At 45.7% G+C, this 24,921-nt stretch overlaps 1 protein-coding gene across 2 annotated transcripts; it reads right to left on the bottom strand.

Moving 5' to 3' along the window:
• Positions 1–6,146: 6,146 nt before the first annotated feature.
• map3k12 (mitogen-activated protein kinase kinase kinase 12) lies at positions 6,147–24,836 on the bottom strand. 2 transcript variants are annotated; one of them, XM_077002991.1, is made up of 14 exons: positions 23,936–24,836; positions 22,543–23,052; positions 22,124–22,307; positions 20,460–20,651; positions 18,948–19,106; positions 18,631–18,789; positions 17,987–18,095; positions 17,652–17,761; positions 16,721–16,837; positions 16,310–16,429; positions 15,455–16,130; positions 15,272–15,339; positions 7,383–7,668; positions 6,147–6,391 (listed from the first exon to the last, which is right to left on the bottom strand). In XM_077002991.1, exons 2-14 carry the CDS (start codon positions 22,964–22,966, stop codon positions 6,275–6,277), a joined length of 2,721 nt encoding a protein of 906 aa, XP_076859106.1. In that variant the 5' UTR covers positions 22,967–23,052; positions 23,936–24,836; the 3' UTR covers positions 6,147–6,274. The 2 variants fall into 2 exon arrangements, with proteins under 2 accessions (XP_076859106.1, XP_076859105.1); XM_077002990.1 differs by having other exon boundaries at positions 24,574–24,836.
• Positions 24,837–24,921: the final 85 nt, after the last annotated feature.

Here is a 24,921-nt window from a genome sequence, read left to right as displayed (position 1 = left end):
TAGCTAATATCCTAGGACACTTAACTTGACAATCCCCATTTGCACATAAATACAATATATGTACTCAAGATGGTACTCTGATATTGGAACAGAGTACAATAACGTTTGAATGATGGTAGAAGTGAAATATAGCACGAGGGACTCCCACTTTTCCCCCTTCCCCCACATTTAATCTCATGCGTACGAAAGAAATTGTCTTTCTCCTAATAAATCTGTGTCCTCTGTTAGACTCTGTACATTAATGCTAAGCAGCACTAACAACATAAAATTATAGACTCCAAAGATGTCATGCTGTTCCCATACCACTCAAGGGCAGCTTGGACAGGGTCAGGGGTTTCTGTTTTCTAGAGAACTGTATTTCGTCTCTAAGTAGATGGTGTACGTCTGGTTTAGGACTAGCTCTAAAAGAATGTAAGCAAATCTAGTTTCCTTTACACAGACATGCCCAATGTCTATATAATCTTTTTTTAGGAAATTTGGGGAAACGCACATGGAATGTATTTGTTTTAAATTCTGAGCTTTCATCAGCTGACAGTCATGACACTTACAACTCTCAGCTGATTGGAGGAGGGGGACAGCCTCAGTCCATTACTCTCAGCTGATTGAAGGAGAGGGACAGCCTCAGTCCATTACTCTCAGCTGATTGGAGGAGGGGGATAGCCTCAGTCCATTACTCTCAGCTGATTGGAGGAGAGGGATAGCCTCAGTCCATTACACTCAGCTGATTGGAGGAGGGGGATAGCCTCAGTCCATTACTCTCAGCTGATTGGAGGAGAGGGACAGCCTCAGTCCAGTCATATATATATATATATATATATAAACTATATATATATAGTTTGTTTGGTTTTTTTAGACCTTGGTCAAGGTTTCTTTTTCTTCTAGATTTTGCCACCTTTGCATTTTGAGTCAATTAGATAAATGCACAAACCCTCTGTAGTCCAGAAAGACTTTTGTAAGATTGGAGAAGGGGAGGCCAGGGGTTGAAAGCTTGTACTGTCATACTTAGAAAACAAAAAAGGGTCAGAAAATAGGTTAAGGATACAAAACTAATTTTACAAATTTAGCGTTGCTTTTTGGAGTCTGCTGTTTTAGAATAGTGAATCGAGCATGACAATTTATGTAATTGGCACAGATTTGATAATTGATTTAAAGCTGCAATCATGTCAATAGGAGGGGCAATTTAGGATTTGGTTTGAATCTTTTTCTCACAGTATTACTGAGTGGGTTCAAATCAGTCAGGGTCTGTCTCTCCAATATTACTGCCGACACCTTCCTTAGAAACCTCTGAATCTGACTACTGTGTTGCTTTGGACTGACGCTGATGAAGTATCATCTAAGTCCTGCCAGCTGCCCTTGACTGGCTATGACACTGGTTAAATATCAAAGTGTAAAGGGAAACCAGTTCTCCCACCCAAACACAGCATGGCCATGGTCAGGAACCTGGCAGTTGTGGAGCAAATACAAGTACACGCTGTAGAAATAAGCACCTGCAAAAACAGTCCCTTAGATACTTGTGTTACCCAGAAGTCAAAGCAAGAATGTTGACCCCCCCCCCCACCCCCCAGCACCATAGGTCTAACAATGCCCACAGAACAATGTTCAGTACTCAGTACAGCTAGCATACAGGAAATGAGTGGTCAGTACAAGCTTTCACCCTCGGCCACTTGTTCATTGTTCAGTTGTACAAGACTGCAGGATGATGCTGGAATGTTACGAAAATGGAAAATCCCCATAATGCCACCTATTTGATAATTCTACAACATACAGTAGTCTAGTTTCCTGGGCAAAGATTAGTCCTAGTCATTTAATAAATTACTAAGAGAAAGCCTTTTTAGCATTAAGTTTAAGACTATGTATAACCTGTGCCCAGAAAACTGCACCATATTGATTTAATAATATATCTGTGTTTACATCCATAATGCCACTTAAATAACTCTGCTATACACATACATCGGTCAACATGTGTCTTTTTATCACAATTACTGTGAGAAGACAAGTGTGAGAGATGACAAACAGATTGACTGTCCTCTTTATATTGAGGTTTTGCACCCTCTTAAGTAAACAGACTATCAAGTGACTAGTTATTATCTATACTAGACAATTTGATTATTAGACTAACACAGAGTTGTTATCCAGGGCCAAATCAAGTGGTCAAGTGGTCAAATACTGCTTCACAGTAGCTGCTGTGAGGTGGAAGAAATGCAATCCCGCCATGTTTTGACTTGATTCAGGATAACAAGTATGATCAAATCGAGATGTTACAGCCATATATTTTTTATGGACAGGGGAGACACCGCTGCTCTGATCGACCCCCTCCCACTGCATTCAGTTCTGTCCCATCCCGAAACATTCCCAGTCATAATCTGCTAATCTCACTGAACTCTGCAGGAAGGCAGGCCCCAGCGATGGATTAGTGACTTCTCTGTGTGGATATTATTCACACAATTCATTTAGGAAGGAAATCACACGCCACATCAGACCCCTTATGCTGTTTCAATTCCAGACAGTTGAAGGACACTCTAAAAAACTCAGTCTGGGTCTGGATGTCCAACATAGATCCCACTCCTGATCCAAGCCGTCTTTCACTGAACACAAGCTCAGCGTCATGAGAAGGTGATAAATTAGTGGACATAAACATCCTATTATAAAGTGCCTACAAGCAACACAAAAATATCACACACGTTCAAGGTGAAAAAAAAGTGCAAACATTTGTTTTCTTTTTTAGATTTATAAAAACAATGAATCCAAAATGATAACGTATACAAACATCCTTCATGCATTTTGTTCTTTACACCTCTCAAACTCAAAAGTTTCAAGTTAAAATTCTCATACATCAAAAAATTAGTGTTTTTTGTTCTGTTGTTTTGTTCTGTTTTTTACAGAAAGTACAGAAAATAAAAGTGTTGTTTTCAGAATATTTGTAATGTACATATTGCATGTCCCTATTAAAGAAACAAAGAAATCTAAAGATAGTCAGGAGGCAGGAGGAAGATGAAGAATATTAGAATAGTAATTCATTGTAGCTTCTACATTATGTCCTTAAAGTTCTAAAATGACCAAGGTAAAATGTCAGTTTATTTTGTTGAAAGACGTAGATCTCGTCATGCTTGCATTCCATTCTGCAATTTTCAGTATTCTGGATTTGTAAGGGTGGGCAGAGTATTAATAATCTATTGATAAATCAAACCCAAATTCATTAATTTTTTTAAATTTCTGTTCTACAGATGACAATAAAAATAAATGAAAGAAAATACTCTGTGGAAGAGTCTAAATCTGTCTGATTTTGTCCGTGGCATTTCCCTGGGCCCCATTCTTCATAGACGGTTCATATAAGCCAAGCTTTTGAAGCGATGTTGTCCTCCGTATAACGAGAGGTTTTAAATCATGTTTGCCTGATTTCACCAAGGCAAGTTAAGGCTGAAATTGTTTGAAACTCCAGTTTTAGCATTCTGTCTCACTCAGTCAGAATTCTCCGTTCCACACAGTCTTTAAGGCCTCAGAGGCAGGAAAGCATTTCGAATGAGATCAAAGTAGAAAACTGCTTTGAGCCACGGTGACACATGAATATGAAATAATTACAAATAACTTTCTGCTATGACCTCTTAATGCTTTTAACAGCATGAAGATCCTGACCCCTATACCTTTAAGTGCTAACTTCATCAGAAATATTTATTTTATTCAGAAATCATTTTGAATATATAGAAATTCTCAGGTTTGAGCATTATAACTGGCTCCTAGTTCCTCGTCCTACAAACATGATGCTACATCTAAAATTCAGCAGCTTTCACATCATCTTGCACTTCATAAAGTGGATCTTCAGCAAAAACGCCTGATTTATAGTTTTCCTATTCTGTAAGTTATTCATGTGCTTAGTGACTGGACATACTTATGACATCTGAAATTTTTTTTAATTTAGTGGGTTGAACCTACGACATCTTATTTTCTTCTCAGTGGATGTTTTTTCTCAATAGATATCTTTAAAGTACAATAATTTCTCATGATTCTCTTACTATTCTCATGATGCAAAAAGCTACGGTTGAGGCTGTTAGTCTCTCTGACTGATCAGTGCTTTTGCAGCGTGCTTTTTCTATTTGTTTCTGAGGGGTGTACCAGTATTAACTATCTGAACGAGGTTTTCTACGGGCTTCCTCACCCCCATCTGACTGCATACAATAAGAAGCATCTCAGCAGCAATTTATCACAGGTAATTATATCATATTTTACAATGCATCGAACCAAAGAGATGTGACAATGCAAGAATGATTGCCTTGGTCTTCATGCATGGTGCATGGTGCATTAACTCTCTTCCATTTCAAAATTAAACTGAACTGGATCCTGGCATCATTGTGAAACTCGTGGCAGCTGAATCACTAAGCTAGTGGTGATCACAAGCCTGTGGCCTTCATAGCCAACAAACTAGAGGCTCATTATTGGACAGCCAACTAGTATTCACCGCAGTCTGTGCCCAGCGACCAATCAGATGTTTGTCCAACAAGAAAGGGGCTGATTCATGGCCTTCCAGTCAATGGCCTTCACTGTCTGGGCTGCACAACGTGGGTCTGCTCTATGTTCTGTTGTCCTCACATGTAATATGTGTTTTCATGAAATTCTCAATAACATTAAATGTTTGTTTTGAACGAAACCATGACTGCTGCAGTGTAATTATATCACTAATTGCAAAGTAACACACTGAGTTGTAGGATGTAATAATGGTCTACTACTCTGCACGTACACAAAGGAAAACAGATGATCACTGCTTAAGTTAAAACGCATAAGAAGACCAATGTGAATCGAAATTATTAGTGCTGACACACACAATCAGCATATTACACTGTAAATTATAACAGAGAATTTGCAAATGTATTTGGAACTAATGCTCTGGAAATTAGAAAGCTCTGATTCTACATCAGCCGATGTAAATTAGTATAAAAACATCAAATGATAATAACCGTGTCATCCCGGCAAAATAAAACTAAAGATTAATTTATGAAACATTTGCAGCTATCTGTTAGGGTATTGCAATGGACAAAAGTGTGTTTGGTTAATCCATGATCCTCCATGATCACGCCCACGGCTAAGAGAGCTCCTGGCTTTCATTTTGCACTAACATTTATTTCTTTCAGCCATTCCTATTTGCTGAATTTAAACTTCGTATTTCTGTATGATTCTCTTGTTTTACACTGTCCTGCTCTTCATAGTGTATTTCTCTCATTCCTACCATGTGCCTTTGAGACAAATTATATCGTTTAGACCACCATTACAATTTCATGGTCAAACCAAAGTTGAATTTTATCCTTTCAGGTTAGGTGGGACAGTTACGGTTATGGTATGCGTCCTCGGTACTGTGGATGGAAGCTGATACTGAGACTTGTTGTGAAGCCACCACACGATTGGATTGTTCAGCACCTTTCATAAAAAAGTGTTGCATTTTTGTTAAAAGACGTGTACTGTTACTGTTAGTCCAGTTCTTCTGAGCGTTATGAATGCAGGTCCTGAGAATCTTTGAGTTAGTCAGTGCTGGAGGTCTGGAACACATGCAACCTTCAGCTTGCTTGGAGAAACCAATTAACCCATTGATGCCTTGTTAATATGAGAGCCATGTACAAAGCATGGGGCCCTGGTCTTTGGGATCTTAATGACATCTTAACTAGGTACTGAAGTACTGAATGTGTGTTGTTCTTAAAGTGGCTAATAGTTGCTTTTGATACACTGATACTACATCACCATTTTGTGTTACAGGCCCAAAGGTAGGGTACTTTATGGGTAGTTTGTGTGTCTACGTGTGTGTCTATGTGTGTGTGTGTGTGTGTGTGTGTGTGTCTGTGTGTGTGTGTGTGTGTGTGTGTGTGCGCGCGCATATGGTGTATCAAGTGTTTCAGTGACACTACAATTAAGGAGGTGTGCTGGCATCCTGCATGTGTTTGAATGAATGTATATACAATATGTACAAATGCACAGGGCTGTGTGGTTGTTTGTGTTTGTGTGTGTGTGTGTGCGTGGGTGTGTGTGTGCGTGTGTGTGTGTGTGTGTGTGTGTGTGCGTGGGTGTGGGTGTGTGTGTGTGTGTGTGTGTGTGTGTGTGTGTGTGTGTGTGTGTGTGTGTGTGTGTGTGTGCGTGGGTGTGGGTGTGTGTGTGTGTGTGTGTGTGTGTGCGTGGTGTGTGTGTGTGTGTGTGTGTGTGTGTGTGTGTGTGTGTGTGTGTGTGTGTGCGTGGGTGTGTGTGTGTGTGTGTGTGTGTGTGTGTGTGTGTGTGTGTGTGTGTGTGTGTGTGTTTGTTAGTTCTGAGGACCCTGACCCCAGCCTCCTGCACTCGGGGGACGACTTGGTTCTCCGCTTCCTGATTGGTCGAGCTCAGCGCTGTCACAATCTGAATCCTCACACAATGCTCGAGTCTGAGAGAGACAGAGAGACAAAGAGACAGAGAGACAGGGAGACAGAGAAACAGAGAGACAGGGAGACAGAGAGACAGGGCTTCAATCTGCATCACAGTCACTTACACAAATGGGTATTCTTTTCATTTTCCGTGTTTAGTGACAATTTACCATTAATGGTAATAATTTTTTCAACAACAAATGATGTAAAGGTTAAGAAGAAAAAGAGAGAAGCGGTGTAACTAATTATAGATGCAATGGTTATGTTTTCACCAAGCACTCAGCTTGACTTACTAACTGCTACAACATTCTCTGAATATAAGAACTGGGTGATAGATACAAGTTAATGATTCATTAATGAGTCTGAACCTTGATTTTTAGGGGGAAGTCATGATTTAGTGTCAATGTTGGCTATTTTATTTTCTTTTTATTTTACATGTTTGCTGTCATATTGTTGTCATTAATAGTATTGCCTGATTTGTTGACACACACCAAAGTACAATACAAAACAAACAAACAAACAAAAATCATTAGTAAAATAATTTCAGTATAAAATCTAAACTCAAGAATTAGAACAAAATGAGACTTTTCTGTAAAGTCATATTCTACCACAAGAACCCGGATATGTAGGTCCATTTAAATGACATTGTACCACTTTAGTAGATCAGTCAGTTGTACTGACCTTGTACAAAGGTTAACTGTACAACTGTTTCCTGTTATGAACTAAACTAAAACTATATATTCTTTGTAGACCTATGGAAATCTTTGTAGGAGTTCTTCTGTGTATGTGGATTGACCTACACTGAAATAGCATATTTTGGTAGACCTGATAAGTGTACAATGGAACTTATGAGATAATTACTCAAAGGTCTTTCTAGGACTTAAATAATATAAATTATGAGAAATTGGATAACGCTTAGAATTACAATGAGAATTCTGCTTGAACACTGAGGGAACTTGCTCATGGCTCACACCTTTCTGTCTGTGTACGTGACTTCACCTAGTGTTGTACCTCCAGTATGTTTTGTTCCAGGTCAAAGTTCGCTCTTTCCTGTTCGAGAGCAGCCGCTTCTTTCTCAGACATGGCGGGGTCCGTCATGTCAGCAGGGATCTCAGACCCCTGTGAGATGAGGTCGTCGCTGCGATCATCCAGCCGCTCGTCGGTGTTGGTGCTGACCACGTCAGGCGTGCCACTATGAGAGTGGTCAGTGGTGTGACCCTCTTCCCCATCTGAGACTGACAGGTTCTCTGAGCTGAAGGTGGACACCGACTGGCACTTGGTTATACTGGTGGGCCGTCTGTAGATTAAGGCGGTCATGTCAGTAAGTGATGTAGTAAAATAGGTGTTGACATTAGCATACTTACCTGAAAATGCTTGCAATTGTCCCTATTATCTCGCAAATGTTAGTTTTCACTCTAAACTTGTAGGCCCACAAAACAATGTATTTGAGCCCTTTTAGCTTTGACTCTACACATCACTGAAACTCTTAGAAGCCACATGACCTACTTGTTTCTGACAAACTCAAGGCTCTTAACTTTGTCCTCGATCTTCTTTTGATAAGCCATTACAAGCATCTTTTCCCTTCCCTGGCACTACCTGCACTACCCTTACACGGGTCACATTTGATCTCACAAAAAAGAACACTGCTATCAGCAAAGCCAAATCCTTCATCCTCAGAACAGGCCTTTCTCACAAATAGCTCCCTTATTTCTCTGTTTTGCTCCTTTGGACTCAGACCAAAGAGAATATGTAATGTTAAGTGCAGATGAAGGCTGCCTATCTTTCATTCTTTTATCTGATCTTTGGCATTTTTCCATCATATTGCACCACTAGTATTCGTCTATTCAAAACAGAGGCACTGCATTTGAAAAACAGCTTTAGATTTTAGACATTTGTTTTTAGTACTGTGATTGTCAAACAAACAAATATTTGCACAAGGTCTGACTAACCAAACCCCCTCCATCCACCCTGTCTAGAGGGTTTAGAGACAGGGTGGATGGAGGGGTTTAGAGACAGGGTGGATGGGGGGGTTTAGAGACAGGGTGGATGGAGGGGTTTAGAGACAGGGTGGATGGGGGGGTTTAGAGACAGGGTGGATGGAGGGGTTTAGAGACAGGGTGGATGGAGGGGTTTAGAGACAGGGTGGATGGAGGGGGTTTAGAGACAGGGTAGATGGAGGGTTTAGAGACAGGGTGGATGGAGGGGGTTTAGAGACAGGGTAGATGGAGGGTTTAGAGACAGGGTGGATGGAGGGTTTAGAGACAGGGTGGATGGAGGGTTTAGAGACAGGGTGGATGGAGGGGGTTTAGAGACAGGGTGGATGGAGGGTTTAGAGACCGGGTGGATGGAGGGGGTTTAGAGACAGGGTGGATGGGGGGGGTTTAGAGACAGGGTGGATGGGGGGGTTTAGAGACCGGGTGGATGGAGGGTTTAGAGACAGGGTGGATGGGGGGGTTTAGAGACAGGGTGGATGGAGGGTTTAGAGACAGGGTGGATGGAGGGTTTAGAGACAGGGTGGATGGAGGGGGTTTAGAGACAGGGTGGATGGGGGGGTTTAGAGACCGGGTGGATGGAGGGTTTAGAGACAGGGTGGATGGAGGGTTTAGAGACAGGGTGGATGGAGGGGTTTAGAGACAGTGTGGATGGAGGGGGTTTAGAGACAGGGTGGATGGAGGGTTTAGAGACAGGGTGGATGGAGGGATTAGAGACAGGGTGGATGGGAGGGTTTAGAGACAGGGTAGATGGAGGGTTTAGAGACAGGGTGGATGGAGGGTTTAGAGACAGGGTGGATGGAGGGTTTAGAGACAGGGTGGATGGAGGGTTTAGAAACAGGGTGGATGGAGGGTTTAGAGACAGGGTGGATGGAGGGTTTAGAGACAGGGTGGATGGAGGGTTTAGAGACAGGGTGGATGGGGGGGTTTAGAGACAGGGTGGATGGAGGGTTTAGAGACAGGGTGGATGGAGGTGTTTAGAGACAGGGTGGATGGGGGGGTTTAGAGACAGGGTGGATGGAGGGATTAGAGACAGGGTGGATGGAGGGGTTTAGAGACAGGGTGGATGGAGGGATTAGAGACAGTGTGGATGGGGGGTTTAGAGACAGGGTGGATGGAGGGTTTAGAGACAGGGTGGATGGGGGGGTTTAGAGACAGGGTGGATGGAGGGGTTTAGAGACAGGGTAGATGGAGGGTTTAGAGACAGGGTGGATGGAGGGGTTTAGAGACAGGGTAGATGGAGGGTTTAGAGACAGGGTGGATGGAGGGATTAGAGACAGGGTGGATGGAGGGGTTTAGAGACAGGGTGGATGGAGGGATTAGAGACAGTGTGGATGGAGGGGGTTTAGAGACAGGGTGGATGGAGGGGGTTTAGAGACAGGGTGGATGGAGGGGGTTTAGAGACAGGGTGGATGGAGGTGTTTAGAGACAGGGTGGATGGGGGGGTTTAGAGACAGGGTGGATGGAGGGATTAGAGACAGGGTGGATGGAGGGGTTTAGAGACAGGGTGGATGGAGGGATTAGAGACAGTGTGGATGGGGGGTTTAGAGACAGGGTGGATGGAGGGATTAGAGACAGGGTGGATGGGGGGGTTTAGAGACAGGGTGGATGGAGGGGTTTAGAGACAGGGTGGATGGAGGGGTTTAGAGACAGGGTGGATGGAGGGGGTTTAGAGACAGGGTAGATGGAGGGTTTAGAGACAGGGTGGATGGAGGGGGTTTAGAGACAGGGTAGATGGAGGGTTTAGAGACAGGGTGGATGGAGGGTTTAGAGACAGGGTGGATGGAGGGTTTAGAGACAGGGTGGATGGAGGGGGTTTAGAGACAGGGTGGATGGAGGGTTTAGAGACCGGGTGGATGGAGGGGGTTTAGAGACAGGGTGGATGGGGGGGGTTTAGAGACAGGGTGGATGGGGGGGTTTAGAGACCGGGTGGATGGAGGGTTTAGAGACAGGGTGGATGGGGGGGTTTAGAGACAGGGTGGATGGAGGGTTTAGAGACAGGGTGGATGGAGGGTTTAGAGACAGGGTGGATGGAGGGGGTTTAGAGACAGGGTGGATGGGGGGGTTTAGAGACCGGGTGGATGGAGGGTTTAGAGACAGGGTGGATGGAGGGTTTAGAGACAGGGTGGATGGAGGGGTTTAGAGACAGTGTGGATGGAGGGGGTTTAGAGACAGGGTGGATGGAGGGTTTAGAGACAGGGTGGATGGAGGGATTAGAGACAGGGTGGATGGGAGGGTTTAGAGACAGGGTAGATGGAGGGTTTAGAGACAGGGTGGATGGAGGGTTTAGAGACAGGGTGGATGGAGGGTTTAGAGACAGGGTGGATGGAGGGTTTAGAAACAGGGTGGATGGAGGGTTTAGAGACAGGGTGGATGGAGGGTTTAGAGACAGGGTGGATGGAGGGTTTAGAGACAGGGTGGATGGGGGGGTTTAGAGACAGGGTGGATGGAGGGTTTAGAGACAGGGTGGATGGAGGTGTTTAGAGACAGGGTGGATGGGGGGGTTTAGAGACAGGGTGGATGGAGGGATTAGAGACAGGGTGGATGGAGGGGTTTAGAGACAGGGTGGATGGAGGGATTAGAGACAGTGTGGATGGGGGGTTTAGAGACAGGGTGGATGGAGGGTTTAGAGACAGGGTGGATGGGGGGGTTTAGAGACAGGGTGGATGGAGGGGTTTAGAGACAGGGTAGATGGAGGGTTTAGAGACAGGGTGGATGGAGGGGTTTAGAGACAGGGTAGATGGAGGGTTTAGAGACAGGGTGGATGGAGGGATTAGAGACAGGGTGGATGGAGGGGTTTAGAGACAGGGTGGATGGAGGGATTAGAGACAGTGTGGATGGAGGGGGTTTAGAGACAGGGTGGATGGAGGGGGTTTAGAGACAGGGTGGATGGAGGGGGTTTAGAGACAGGGTGGATGGAGGTGTTTAGAGACAGGGTGGATGGGGGGGTTTAGAGACAGGGTGGATGGAGGGATTAGAGACAGGGTGGATGGAGGGGTTTAGAGACAGGGTGGATGGAGGGATTAGAGACAGTGTGGATGGGGGGTTTAGAGACAGGGTGGATGGAGGGATTAGAGACAGGGTGGATGGGGGGGTTTAGAGACAGGGTGGATGGAGGGGTTTAGAGACAGGGTAGATGGAGGGTTTAGAGACAGGGTGGATGGAGGGGTTTAGAGACAGGGTAGATGGAGGGTTTAGAGACAGGGTGGATGGAGGGTTTAGAGACAGGGTGGATGGAGGGGGTTTAGAGACAGGGTGGATGGGGGGGTTTAGAGACCGGGTGGATGGAGGGTTTAGAGACAGGGTGGATGGAGGGTTTAGAGACAGGGTGGATGGAGGGGTTTAGAGACAGTGTGGATGGAGGGGGTTTAGAGACAGGGTGGATGGAGGGTTTAGAGACAGGGTGGATGGAGGGATTAGAGACAGGGTGGATGGGAGGGTTTAGAGACAGGGTAGATGGAGGGTTTAGAGACAGGGTGGATGGAGGGGTTTAGAGACAGGGTAGATGGAGGGTTTAGAGACAGGGTGGATGGAGGGTTTAGAGACAGGGTGGATGGAGGGTTTAGAGACAGGGTGGATGGAGGGGTTTAGAGACAGGGTAGATGGAGGGTTTAGAGACAGGGTGGATGGAGGGATTAGAGACAGGGTGGATGGAGGGGTTTAGAGACAGGGTGGATGGAGGGATTAGAGACAGTGTGGATGGAGGGGGTTTAGAGACAGGGTGGATGGAGGGGGTTTAGAGACAGGGTGGATGGAGGGGGTTTAGAGACAGGGTGGATGGAGGTGTTTAGAGACAGGGTGGATGGGGGGGTTTAGAGACAGGGTGGATGGAGGGATTAGAGACAGGGTGGATGGAGGGGTTTAGAGACAGGGTGGATGGAGGGATTAGAGACAGTGTGGATGGGGGGTTTAGAGACAGGGTGGATGGAGGGATTAGAGACAGGGTGGATGGGGGGGTTTAGAGACAGGGTGGATGGAGGGGTTTAGAGACAGGGTAGATGGAGGGTTTAGAGACAGGGTGGATGGAGGGGTTTAGAGACAGGGTGGATGGGGGGGTTTAGAGACAGGGTGGATGGGGGGGTTTAGAGACAGGGTGGATGGAGGGGTTTAGAGACAGGGTAGATGGAGGGTTTAGAGACAGGGTGGATGGAGGGGTTTAGAGACAGGGTAGATGGAGGGTTTAGAGACAGGGTGGATGGAGGGATTAGAGACAGGGTGGATGGAGGGGTTTAGAGACAGGGTGGATGGAGGGATTAGAGACAGTGTGGATGGGGGGGTTTAGAGACAGGGTGGATGGAGGGGGTTTAGAGACAGGGTGGATGGAGGGGGTTTAGAGACAGGGTGGATGGAGGGGTTTAGAGACAGGGTGGATGGAGGGATTAGAGACAGGGTGGATGGAGGGGTTTAGAGACAGGGTGGATGGAGGGTTTAGAGACAGGGTGGATGGAGGGGTTTAGAGACAGGGTGGATGGAGGGTTTAGAGACAGGGTGGATGGGGGGGTTTAGAGACAGGGTGGATGGAGGGGTTTAGAGACAGGGTAGATGGAGGGTTTAGAGACAGGGTGGATGGAGGGGTTTAGAGACAGGGTAGATGGAGGGTTTAGAGACAGGGTGGATGGAGGGATTAGAGACAGGGTGGATGGAGGGGTTTAGAGACAGGGTGGATGGAGGGATTAGAGACAGTGTGGATGGGGGGGTTTAGAGACAGGGTGGATGGAGGGGGTTTAGAAACAGGGTGGATGGAGGGGGTTTAGAGACAGGGTGGATGGAGGGGTTTAGAGACAGGGTGGATGGAGGGGTTTAGAGACAGGGTGGATGGAGGGTTTAGAGACAGGGTGGATGGAGGGATTAGAGACAGGGTGGATGGAGGGGTTTAGAGACAGGGTGGATGGAGGGTTTAGAGACAGGGTGGATGGAGGGGTTTAGAGACAGGGTGGATGGAGGGTTTAGAGACAGGGTGGATGGAGGGGGTTTAGAGACAGGGTGGATGGGGGGTTTAGAGACAGGGTGGATGGAGGGGTTTAGAGCCAGGGTGGATGGAGGGTTTAGAGACAGGGTGGATGGAGGGGTTTAGAGACAGGGTGGATGGAGGGATTAGAGACAGGGTGGATGGAGGGGTTTAGAGACAGGGTGGATGGAGGGGGTTTAGAGACAGGGTGGATGGAGGGGTTTAGAGACAGGGTGGATGGAGGGGTTTAGAGACAGGGTGGATGGAGGGATTAGAGACAGGGTGGATGGGGGGGTTTAGAGACAGGGTAGATGGGGGGGGTTAGAGACAGGGTGGATGGAGGGTTTAGAGACAGGGTGGATGGAGGGGTTTAGAGACATGGTGGATGGAGGGGGTTTAGAGACAGGGTGGGTGGAGGGGTTTAGAGACAGGGTGGATGGAGGGGTTTAGAGACAGGGTGGATGGAGGGATTAGAGACAGGGTGGATGGAGGGGTTTAGAGACAGGGTGGATGGAGGGTTTAGAGACAGGGTGGATGGAGGGGTTTAGAGACATGGTGGATGGAGGGGGTTTAGAGACAGGGTGGGTGGAGGGGTTTAGAGACAGGGTGGATGGAGGGGTTTAGAGACAGGGTGGATGGAGGGATTAGAGACAGGGTGGATGGAGGGGTTTAGAGACAGGGTGGATGGAGGGATTAGAGACAGGGTGGATGGAGGGGTTTAGAGACAGGGTGGATGGAGGGATTAGAGACAGGGTGGATGGAGGGGTTTAGAGACAGGGTGGATGGAGGGGGTTTAGAGACAGGGTGGATGGAGGGGTTTAGAGACAGGGTGGATGGAGGGGTTTAGAGACAGGGTGGATGGAAGGATTAGAGACAGGGTGGATGGAGGGATTAGAGACAGGGTGGATGGAGGGGTTTAGAGACAGGGTGGATGGAGGGGTTTAGAGACAGTGTGGATGGAGGGGTTTAGAGACAGTGTGGATGGAGGGGGTTTAGAGACAGGGTGGATGGAGTGTTTAGAGACAGGGTGGATGGAGGGATTAGAGACAGGGTGGATGGGGGGGGTTTAGAGACAGGGTGGATGGAGGGTTTAGAGACAGGGTGGATGGAGGGTTTAGAGACAGGGCGGATGGAGGGGGTTTAGAGACAGGGTGGATGGAGGGTTTAGAGACAGGGCGGATGGAGGGTTTAGAGACAGGGCGGATGGAGGGGGTTTAGAGACAGGGTGGATGGAGGGATTAGAGACAGGGTGGATGGAGGGTTTAGAGACAGGGTGGATGGAGGGATTAGAGACAGTGTGGATGGGGGGGTTTAGAGACAGGGTGGATGGAGGGGGTTTAGAGACAGGGTGGATGGAGGGTTTAGAGACAGGGTGGATGGAGGGGGTTTAGAGACAGGGTGGATGGAGGGATTAGAGACAGGGTGGATGGAGGGTTTAGAGACAGGGTGGATGGAGGGATTAGAGACAGGGTGGATGGAGGGATTAGAGACAGTGTGGATGGGGGGGTTTAGAGACAGGGTGGATGGAGGGGGTTTAGAGACAGGGTGGATGGAGGGGTTTAGAGACAGGGTGGATGGAGGGTTTAGAGACAGGGTGGATGGAGGGGTTTAGAGACAGGGTGGATGGAGGGATTAGAGACAGGGTGGATGGAGGGATTAGAGACAGGGTGGATGGAGGGGTTTAGAGACAGTGTGGATGGAGGGGTTTAGAGACAGGGTGGATGGAGGGATTAGAGACAGGGTGGATGGAGGGGTTTAGAGACAGGGTGGATGGGGGGTTTAGAGACAGGGTGGATGGAGGGGGTTTAGAGACAGGGTGGATGGAGGGTTTAGAGACAGGGTGGATGGGGGGTTTAGATTAAAGGGAAGGGGTGGAGCACTTTTAATGCACCTTTATATTTACAAAACAACACTATATGATTTACTTTGACTATATAAAATCACTATAAACGAAGCCTCACCGTCTCCGTGGTAACTCCACTTCACTGTCTACCTCTCCCTCCTCTTCCTCTGAAGACACACCACGACGCTGTGAGACATAACACACGTACAAATGTACATGGCGTTATATTTCAGGAGTAACTCACTAACTCAGTAATTGATGGATATACAGTATGTGTGACCCAGGGAAGGGATGAGAGTACCTGTTTGCGTGTAATAGCTGCTCTGTATAAGATAGCTGATGGAGTCAGATGACTGCCACTGGCTCCCCTTGGTAACCGCACTGCCCCACCTCCTTCCTCTCGCTCCTCCCCCAGAGTGTGGCCCCGCCCCACTGCCACGCCCCTCCCACAGCAGGGCGAATCAGGACTGCTGGAGAAAGGGAGCGAGGCTGCGTCCTCACTGGCTGTATCGCTGCGCGGGGGAGTCTCATCCACTCCTGCTCCAGGTTCTGTACCCGTGGCTCCGCCCCCGAGGCCCTCGCACGTGCTCAGGTTGCCAGTGCCCCCACTGGCTCCGCCCTCAGCACCGTGGGTGGAGCAGAGCAGGTCTGGACTGGAGGAGGAGAGTTTTAGAGGAGGCGCGTCCAGCTGGCCTCCCCGGGCCGCTGCCCCTGTCCCTGCGTCAGGAGGCGGGGTCCCGCTGGGGACGGCCGAGCCGGACGTGGGCGTGTCCCTCTCGCGGTTGGAGCCGCCGGTGGAGTGTTTGGGTCCTGAGAGGTCTCCGCTGCTGCCTCGCCCCCCCCTGCGATGGCGAGTCTTAACCCTGCGGGCTCGGCTTGGCGAGGTGGAACTCCGATTAGGACAAGAAGGGACGGTCACCTGCAGCACGCCAGGGTCCATTTTAGGGAGAATGACCTCTGACCTTAGAAGGTCAGGTCTAGTAATAAAGAGAGAAAAAAGAACATTTGTGTGCCAGTTGTTGGGTTGAAGTCACAGAAGAAACAGAAGAGTTCTCACCACACCAAATCCTAAAGAACAATCATCAAAATACCTAAAACAATGAAGGTAGGTGTTATATTCCCTTTATGAGCAGCACCATAAACAGAAATCACTCACCTCTTGCCATGAGAAGGCAGTTTTTGGGGTACGTTCCTCTTTTTAATGAGTTTGTCCACTGTGTTTGAGGGATGGTGTTTGAACAGGCCAGGATATTTCTTATCCAGGCACTGTTCCCTCCTGCAAACACAGAGATGGTATCAAATGTACAGTTTACCAAATGTACTCGATTCCTATTGTTTTATTCAGGGCATTTATGATACATTCTCAGCTGGAGTTTTTTCAGCTGAAACCCCTAATGCAGCCCAAACCATGAACAGAACTGCTGAGAGGATCTACACAGGTTGTTTTATTGACGTATATCTATGGTACTCCTGAATTCATATACAAATCATCTTTTGTATAAAAAATATTGTGTTGTTTTTTTTTTTTAGTTTTTTGGTTTATTTGTGTATGTTTTGTGTGTTTTACCTGAGTAGTTCTTTCTCTTTTAGCTCTAACTGTAGCATGACAGCGTTCAGTTCCATGTACAGGTTGTTGGCTCTTTCCAGTTTCCTCTCATAATGCTCTCGGATGTCCAGAGCGTGCCTGTGTGATTCACCACAACACCAGTTCTCAGAGACTTACAACATTTGACTGGATCAAAATTCTATAGCTGCTCACACCCCACATTTCCATGCATTTCTGCACAAATTAAAATCCTGGCCATAAAGCTGCCTGTGTCCTTACACATCCTACTGATATTTCATTTCTTGTGTGTGCTCTATACAATCCATGTTAGATTTTTTTTTTAGATGTTCCAAAATGCTCCTGTCACACTGAGTTACTGAGTAATCTGAAACATGCTTTGGTAGTCAGTGAAGTAACAGACTGATCACTAAGGGATCTATTTTCTAACTTGTCTCCTTTATAACTATAAGGTGATCTGTGTGAGAGTGGGGCCAGTCTAGCGGGTCCAGTCTAGCGGGTCCAGTCTAGGTCGGTGTAGAGCCAGGAAACAAAACCCAGAACGGTTCTGTGTCCTTACTTGTCTTTGCTATATGGACAAGAACAGTAAGAATGATAACTCAACTGAATTTTAAGTTTTGTGCTGGGAATCTGAAACAACAGTGTGTCTGGATGTGTGTGTGTGTGTGTGTGTGTGTGTGTGTGTTGAACCTGAATTAGCTCATCTGCCAAATAAATAACCACCTTGTGGGCTATGTTGGAACGCAGCATTAAAGCAAGGAAGCACAGTGTGCAGTACTGACGTATTTCAGATGTAGGACTCCACATACCAACCACGCTAAAGTAACACGCCAATGTAACAAACCATTACGAAATAAAGCAGTTAACAGTTATTTTGTTTTTGCCATTGTTTTTTAAATGGAGGCCGTTCAGTGAGATATGTTGTTGTGCTGACCTGAGTTCTTCACGCCGGCGGTTAATGAGCTCTTCGTCCAGACGGTGCAGACATGTTCCCTCAGACTTGATCTTCTCAAAGTGCTGCTTTACCTCCTCACGCCACTCAGCCTATGGCCATGCGAAACACAGCAGACGCACGCCAGGCACACAGCAGACACACACACACCAGACGCACAGCAGACACACACACACCAGACGCACAGCAGACACACACACACCAGGCACAGTGAAGATATGAGAAGATATGCTGCATTCAGCTCAGTGGGCCCTATCGTAACATGTCTGACCCATGTGTGTGTGTGTGTGTGTATGTATATGTGTGAGTGTGTGTACCTGTGATTTGAAGTAGGTCTCCTGTGGTGTTGATAGTACATCAGCAGAGGCGATGTCCAGGTGTAGCAGGATTTGTCTGAATGACGGTCTATTTCTGGGCTTGCAGTTCCTACACACAAATCACCATCATCACAACTTTCATTTAGTTCTTTAAAATTTGATCTACACCGACATTCTTGAGTCATTTACTGCATTTAACACATACATCTTGTAAATTAACATATTTACTACCTTTATATGGAATAGACAATGAATGTGGCATCATTTATTTACTTCTACAGAACTAATTCAAATGACCCCTGAAATTACTGTAAATCTGATCTTGTCTATTTCTGACAACAATTTCCCTCTGTTAACATCCTTCATTTTCAGGCTGTTTTCATTAGATAAAGAGTATCAAAGTTATTCATGTAGCCGTTAGAGTATAACCTCAAACCTGACCAGAGCTGGCTGCCTTTTAAACACAACTCCACCTACGGGAGCAGAGTGCCTTGCTTATTATAAGTCCATTTTATTGTAAGAACCACACACACACACACACACACAGTGTGTGAGTCAGACTGAACAAGTGGACATTACAAGCCGGAGCTCCCTCAGCTCTCCATCACTGGGTCTTTCTGTTTGATTTGGATGCACAGGCTCACCAGCATTGCTTGAGAAGAATCTTGAAGCCATCGGGGCAGCTCTCAGGCAGGGGCAACTGCAGACTGTTGTTACCCACTCCCCAGATAATGGCTGAGGAGTCCACGTCTTTGTATGGGATCTCACCTGTGAGCATCTCCCAGAGGACCACCCCGAAGGACCTGCGAGGAGATCGGGCACAGGGGCGGTGAGACGTGAGGGGTGGAGATATAACCCGCTCTCACTCATTCACTCACACAGCCGTGGACGTATTTCCATCGCTTACACCATCATTATTTCACTCTCACTCATTCACTGATATTCTCACAAAATGTCGCACCAGATGTCCACTTTCTCCGAGACGGGCTCGTTCCGTATGACCTCGGGGGCCATCCAAGCCACGGTGCCAGCAAAGGACATTTTGGTGCTCTTATCCCGTAACTCCTTTGAGGTGCCAAAATCTGAGATCTTCACCAGGTCATCATGGGTGATCAGCATACTAGTGGTAGAGAAACCGTAAAACAGCGGTTAGCACGGTGATTTAAAAGACCAGGATGATGTTGCTTGATGCATAGCATCTGTGTGAAGATCTGGGGTTATTGTTTTCCTGGGTAGCGTAGTAGCACACAGTGAGCCGGGAATTAATTAGTCAACGTTTCTTATGTCACTTCATGGCTGTTGTCATTTGTCATTTGTAAAAATGACTGAGCCAGATTTAAATACACTAATTGCACATGTCTTAACTGAGGTTAGGGCCACAGTGCATTGGTGTGTGTGAAGTTTGTCTGTAACATTACTGTAACAGTGTCTGTAACAGTTACGTGTAACACTAACATGTTACTGTGGATTCCTGTTTCTGGTATTGGGATTGTAACCACATTCAATTAGCAGAAAAAAATGTAAGGACATTTATAAAAATGAATTTGGAATAGAAAGGGACATTGATAAAGGGACATTGATAAATGGTGGTGCTACAAAACAATCTGCATGAATATATCTGCATGGGCTATATCTGCATGTATATATCTGTATGTATATGTCTGCATGGGCTATATCTACATAAATATATCTGTATGAATATATCTGCATGAATATATCTGTATGTATATATCTGCATGTATATATCTGTATGTATATATCTGCATGTATATATCTGTATGAATATATCTGCATGAATATATCTGTATGAATATATCTGCATGAATATATCTACATGTATATATCTGCATGAATATATCTGCATGAATATATCTGTATGAATATATCTGCATGAATATATCTGTATGTATATATCTGCATGAATATATCTGTATGAATATATCTGCATGAATATATCTGCATGAATATATCTGCATGAATATATCTGTATGAATATATCTGCATGAATATATCTACATGTATATATCTGTATGAATATATCTGCATGAATATATCTGTATGAATATATCTGTATGAATATATCTGCATGAATATATCTACATGAATATATCTGTATGAATATATCTGTATGAATATATCTGTATGAACATATCTGCATGAATATATCTACATGAATATATCTGTATGTATATATCTGCATGAATATATCTGTATGAATATATCTGCATGAATATATCTGTATGTATATATCTGCATGAATATATCTGTATGAATATATCTGCATGAATATATCTGCATGAATATATCTGTATGTATATATCTGTATGAATATATCTGCATGAATATATCTGTATGAATATATCTGCATGAATATATCTGTATGAATATATCTGCATGAAATGCCTTTGCATTGAAGTCTTGTGGAATTTCCCATGCTACTATAACAGAATGCGTGTGTGTGGGCGGAGCTCACTTGGGAGATTTGAGGTCTCGATGGATGATCTTGTGCAGGTGAAGGTAATTCATGCCACCTGCGATCCCCATGGCCCAGTCCACCAGCAGTGAGGGGGTGATCTTACGGCCCGCCCTCAAAACTTCATACAGCTGTCCTTGTGCACAGTACTCCATAATAATGCAATAGCATGGAGCCTGTGTGCACACCCCCCTACAAACACACACACACACACACACACACACACACACACACAAACACAAACACGCGCACACATACACACATGCAATTTTTTCAGTAGAAAATATAAAGATAAAAAAAAACACAATACAAATTAATCTAAAAGTGCAAATGAACTGATTTACTCCAAGCTCAAAGCTCCCATTATATGTTGCAAAAACATACCAGCTGACCTATTTTGAATTTATTACCAAATACTACTGGAAACAGTTTATGTATGGGTATAATCTTGTGATATTACATGAACATAATTTGGTGTGATTCTAATCATATATGAAGTGTAATAATTCAGCCTTGCAAAGTCAAAGTCCTGCCATGATTCTGTGTTAGCAAATTATTCCACCTGCTGCTTTGACCTAATCTGAGAATCCTAATGGGCTAGTTAAAGCAGGAGAGCACTGATATGTGTGTGAAATGATTCAATACTCACAACATTTCTGAAATTCCCTTTAACGGAACAAAAATTACAATTATGTGGATTTTCCTATGAATCAAAAATTCCCTTCAGCTAAACAAAACACAACTGGTTCAATGTTTCTATGTTCATGTAACGAAACTTTGATTTGTAGTATGTAGATTACAAATATTGCCACACACACAAAAGACATTTAAGCGTGACTGGCTGGTGAATGGATGATAATTTTGTAATATTTCTTTGTAAATTATCACAGTCTAAATCCTATAGGTTACCATAGCCTATAATACTTCATTTATTTTGTATGAATTACTATTGTTTTATTGCTTCTTGCTTCAATATTACAGGAGTAAGTATAATATGATTGGTGCCAAAAAAATCTTATTAGGCCACATTTAAAAATGTTTTGTTATATATGTTGTTTATAGTGAGGCTATTTTCTCCCAAGAAGGAAATTTTCAGTCGTTCATTAATAATCACACGCCAATGTATTTTAGTTCAGCCAAGGCCTGTATGTGGTTCCTCACTAGAAGGTGGTGATGTTTGGGTGTGTGGTTCCTCACTAGAAGGTGAAGATGTTTGGGTGTGTTGTTCCTCACTAGAAGGTGAAGATGTTTGGGTGTGTTGTTCCTCACTAGAAGGTGAAGATGTTTGGGTGTGCGGTTCCTCACTAGAAGGTGGTGATGTTTGGGTGTGTGGTTCCTCACTAGAAGGTGAAGATGTTTGGGTGTGTTGTTCCTCACTAGAAGGTGAAGATGTTTGGGTGTGTGGTTGCTCACTAGAAGGTGAAGATGTTTGGGTGTGTGGTTCCTCACTAGAAGGTGAAGATGTTTGGGTGTGTTGTTCCTCACTAGAAGGTGAAGATGTTTGGGTGTGTTGTTCCTCACTAGAAGGTGAAGATGTTTGGGTGTGCGGTTCCTCACTAGAAGGTGGTGATGTTTGGGTGTGTGGTTCCTCACTAGAAGGTGAAGATGTTTGGGTGTGTGGTTCCTCACTAGAAGGTGAAGATGTTTGGTGTGTGGTTGCTCACTTGAAGGTGATGATGTTCGGGTGTTTGAGCTTGCGTAGATGCTTGATCTCTGTTTCCTTGATGTCTCTCACTTTCTTCACGGCCACCTCTTCACCGTGGAACCTGCCCAGGAACACAGCTCCCTGAGCCCCGCTGCCCACCCACTGGAGCTCTGATATCTCCTCAAACGGGACTTCCCAGGACTCTACGGGAACCAGTTCAGATATTGATTTAACATTCACAAAATGACTCAACCAGTTTTTTCGTCTTAGATTGTAGATCTATGCTAAAGAGATTTTTTTCAATTGTCCAATAGCCATCTTCATAACCTGGTCTGGAAAAAGAGGAAGAGTTCCAGTAATTATGAGTGAAAGTAAAGGTGAAGTGAAGGTGAAGTGAAGGTCAAGTGACTGTTGTCTGTTCTTTTCACCTCTACTCACCCTCCTGACTCTGTTTGTTTTCTGTAGAATAGGCTTTGCCAATCATGGTCCACACTGGCTTTAAGCAGCCAAACAGTCCCTCTAGAAAACCTCCTCCTCCCGCCTGCAGTCTGAAGCTTTCCGATTGGCTGCGAACAGCTCCTCCCTCTGCTCCACCCTCCTGCAGCTTCAGCACGCTATTGGAGAACTGGGCAGGCTCATCACTAGGGGTGGGGCTATTGCCTCGTGTGTGGGTGGTGCTAACATCCACAACAGGTTCGATTGACAGCACATTGCGGAGAACGCATTGTGTGGGGGTGAGTTCGGCTTCAGGAGTACAAGCAGGTACATCAGAGTCTGGTCGGCGGTACGGGGTCTCGGATATTGGGGTGCTGAATCCTGAAAGGGTGGGGGAGGGGGCACACTGCTCATGGACGCAAGCCATGGGTGGCCACACTCATCGAAAACCCCCCAAGATCAGTGGCCCTCAACGTCGACACAAAATGACTGAAATGCTGTCTTTTCAAACACCTGAGGAGAGAAAGGAGACAGCAGAGAGAGTGATGAGGAACAGGAAGACATTACAGGTAACTGTGGGAAATACTGTGAAAAGGTGTCCTAAAATAGCAACCTTTAAACAGCTGACCAGTAGATAATGGGAGCAATGAAAACCTAAATAAAATGTCTTATACCTTAGCAGCAGTGGCATTTGTTACAGATCTATGTTTGCCGACTTCACAGACAGAGACCCCTTGCATTGCACAGCTTAATATTTCCCCTGCTTTAAGCACACCAGAGTTATCTCACAAAGGGTTGACTATTATCCAGAGGTATGACTCAGGTGTGTGAGAATCTGACAAACACAGAAGCAGTTGGGAAACACTGAGTTAGATACCAACATTTTGTAGCTGTAGGGTTAGGGTTAGTGTTAGGTTAGGGTTAGGGTTAGGATAGGGTTAGGGTTAAGATAGGGTTAAGTTAGGGTTAGGGTTAGAGTTAAGATAGGGTTAAGTTAGGGTTAGGGTTAGTCTCGTAATAGCAATGATTTTACAATTAACAACCTGAATTGACAGATGGCAGTGTTTATTATTATTTATATTAACTCAGAGCAATAGTAATGCATTTGATAGCATGCAATACTATGATTAAAAAAACTAACAGTTATAAATATAGATATATTTTATCATATATGTGTATATATTTCGGTCTTTGTGGTTATAACCCATATATAGGTTCAATTATAACATGGAGATGACACCATCAGGCGGTACACAGCTCTGTATAGTCGGCGCATCGTTCCGTCTTCCCAATACTACGCTATTTCCGTAAGGTGGTCCAAACAAGCGGACCTACGTATCAGTCGTGCGTACGTCATTTCAGTTTCCGCACAATACGATTAAATTGCATAACTAACCCAAGTGCAGTTCGTGTACGGTTCTTTCTTATCCAGTAAACGCGGACTCGGGAAGGTGCGTGGATGAGAAGAAACACTCGCATGTTCACGCACGCACATGTCACATGATGCTGTATGTATTTTCATGCTGAAATATTCCCCGCAGCGAAGTAACAACGGTGTTGTACGATATTGCACCATCGCTGGACTCGCGTGTCCCCGCGAAAAATGAAATAATGGGGGAAAGACGGTGCAGCGCGTCGCGTGTGCGCGTCTGCGTAAAACAGGAAGACGATGACACTGGAAAAAACCATCACCAACAAGCATCAATGGCCCAGTGTCACATCATTCAGCCATGCACTCCGGAGCCAACGCAAAGTGCCGCAATGTCTATATGAGAGGATACACGCACGCACGCGCTCTCTCTCTATCACACACACACACACACACACACACACACACACACACACACACACACACACACACACACACACACACACTCACACACACTCGCCTCGTATATTTTCTCGCATTTTTAAGCAATCACGTTGATTCTGCTGACGTTTGTAGCGCGTGTCGTACCGCTACATCCGCAGACTGGACCCGGACGGGACGCGGTGCTCGCGCGTAACTTTGGCTCACGGACGATAAAACGGTACCGTGTCTGACGGGCTCGGTGTTGTCGCGTTGTCAAGTGAGGGGTGGGATCAGATTTGTTGCTCTAATTCCTCCGCCGCGTCGTCTCTCCGTATGTTCCCTCCGCTCGCCTCTTCCCGTTTCCCCTCGGGAGTCCGCGTGAGGTGACCCGGTTCGGAACGCGTCCCATCGGGTAAATCGCCGTGTCGGTACGCCGAGCGTGTTCGCGCGGCGCGAGGCGGCCGAGGAGCTGTCCGGTGCTGAAGTGACGTCACGCGGCGGCCTGCCCGCCACCAGGGGGCGCGAGCGAGCGCGCGCGCGCGCTCCAGCTAAGATGGTGCTGACGCCGAGCAGCGTTGGGACGGCACGAG

Source organism: Brachyhypopomus gauderio, chromosome 4 (assembly GCF_052324685.1).
Source record: "Brachyhypopomus gauderio isolate BG-103 chromosome 4, BGAUD_0.2, whole genome shotgun sequence".
NCBI classification, from domain to species: Eukaryota; Metazoa; Chordata; class Actinopteri; order Gymnotiformes; family Hypopomidae; genus Brachyhypopomus; species Brachyhypopomus gauderio.
The sequence above is the reverse complement of the archived record's forward strand: the minus strand, read 5'-3'. Positions and strand labels throughout refer to the sequence as shown.

What these genes read in the sequence shown, in the direction of transcription:
- map3k12 (XM_077002991.1), bottom strand. Translation starts at nt 22,966, where the DNA reads ATGGCTTGCGTCCATGAGCAGTGTGCCCCCTCCCCCACCCTTTCAGGA. An exon ending in CCGAACATCATCACCTTCAA is followed by an intron (nt 20,652 to 22,123) that starts GTGAGCAACCAC and finishes GTGTGTTTGTAG; the next exon opens with GGGGGTGTGCACACAGGCTC. An exon ending in TGGAACAAAACATACTGGAG is followed by an intron (nt 6,392 to 7,382) that starts GTACAACACTAG and finishes TGTCTCTCTCAG; the next exon opens with ACTCGAGCATTGTGTGAGGA.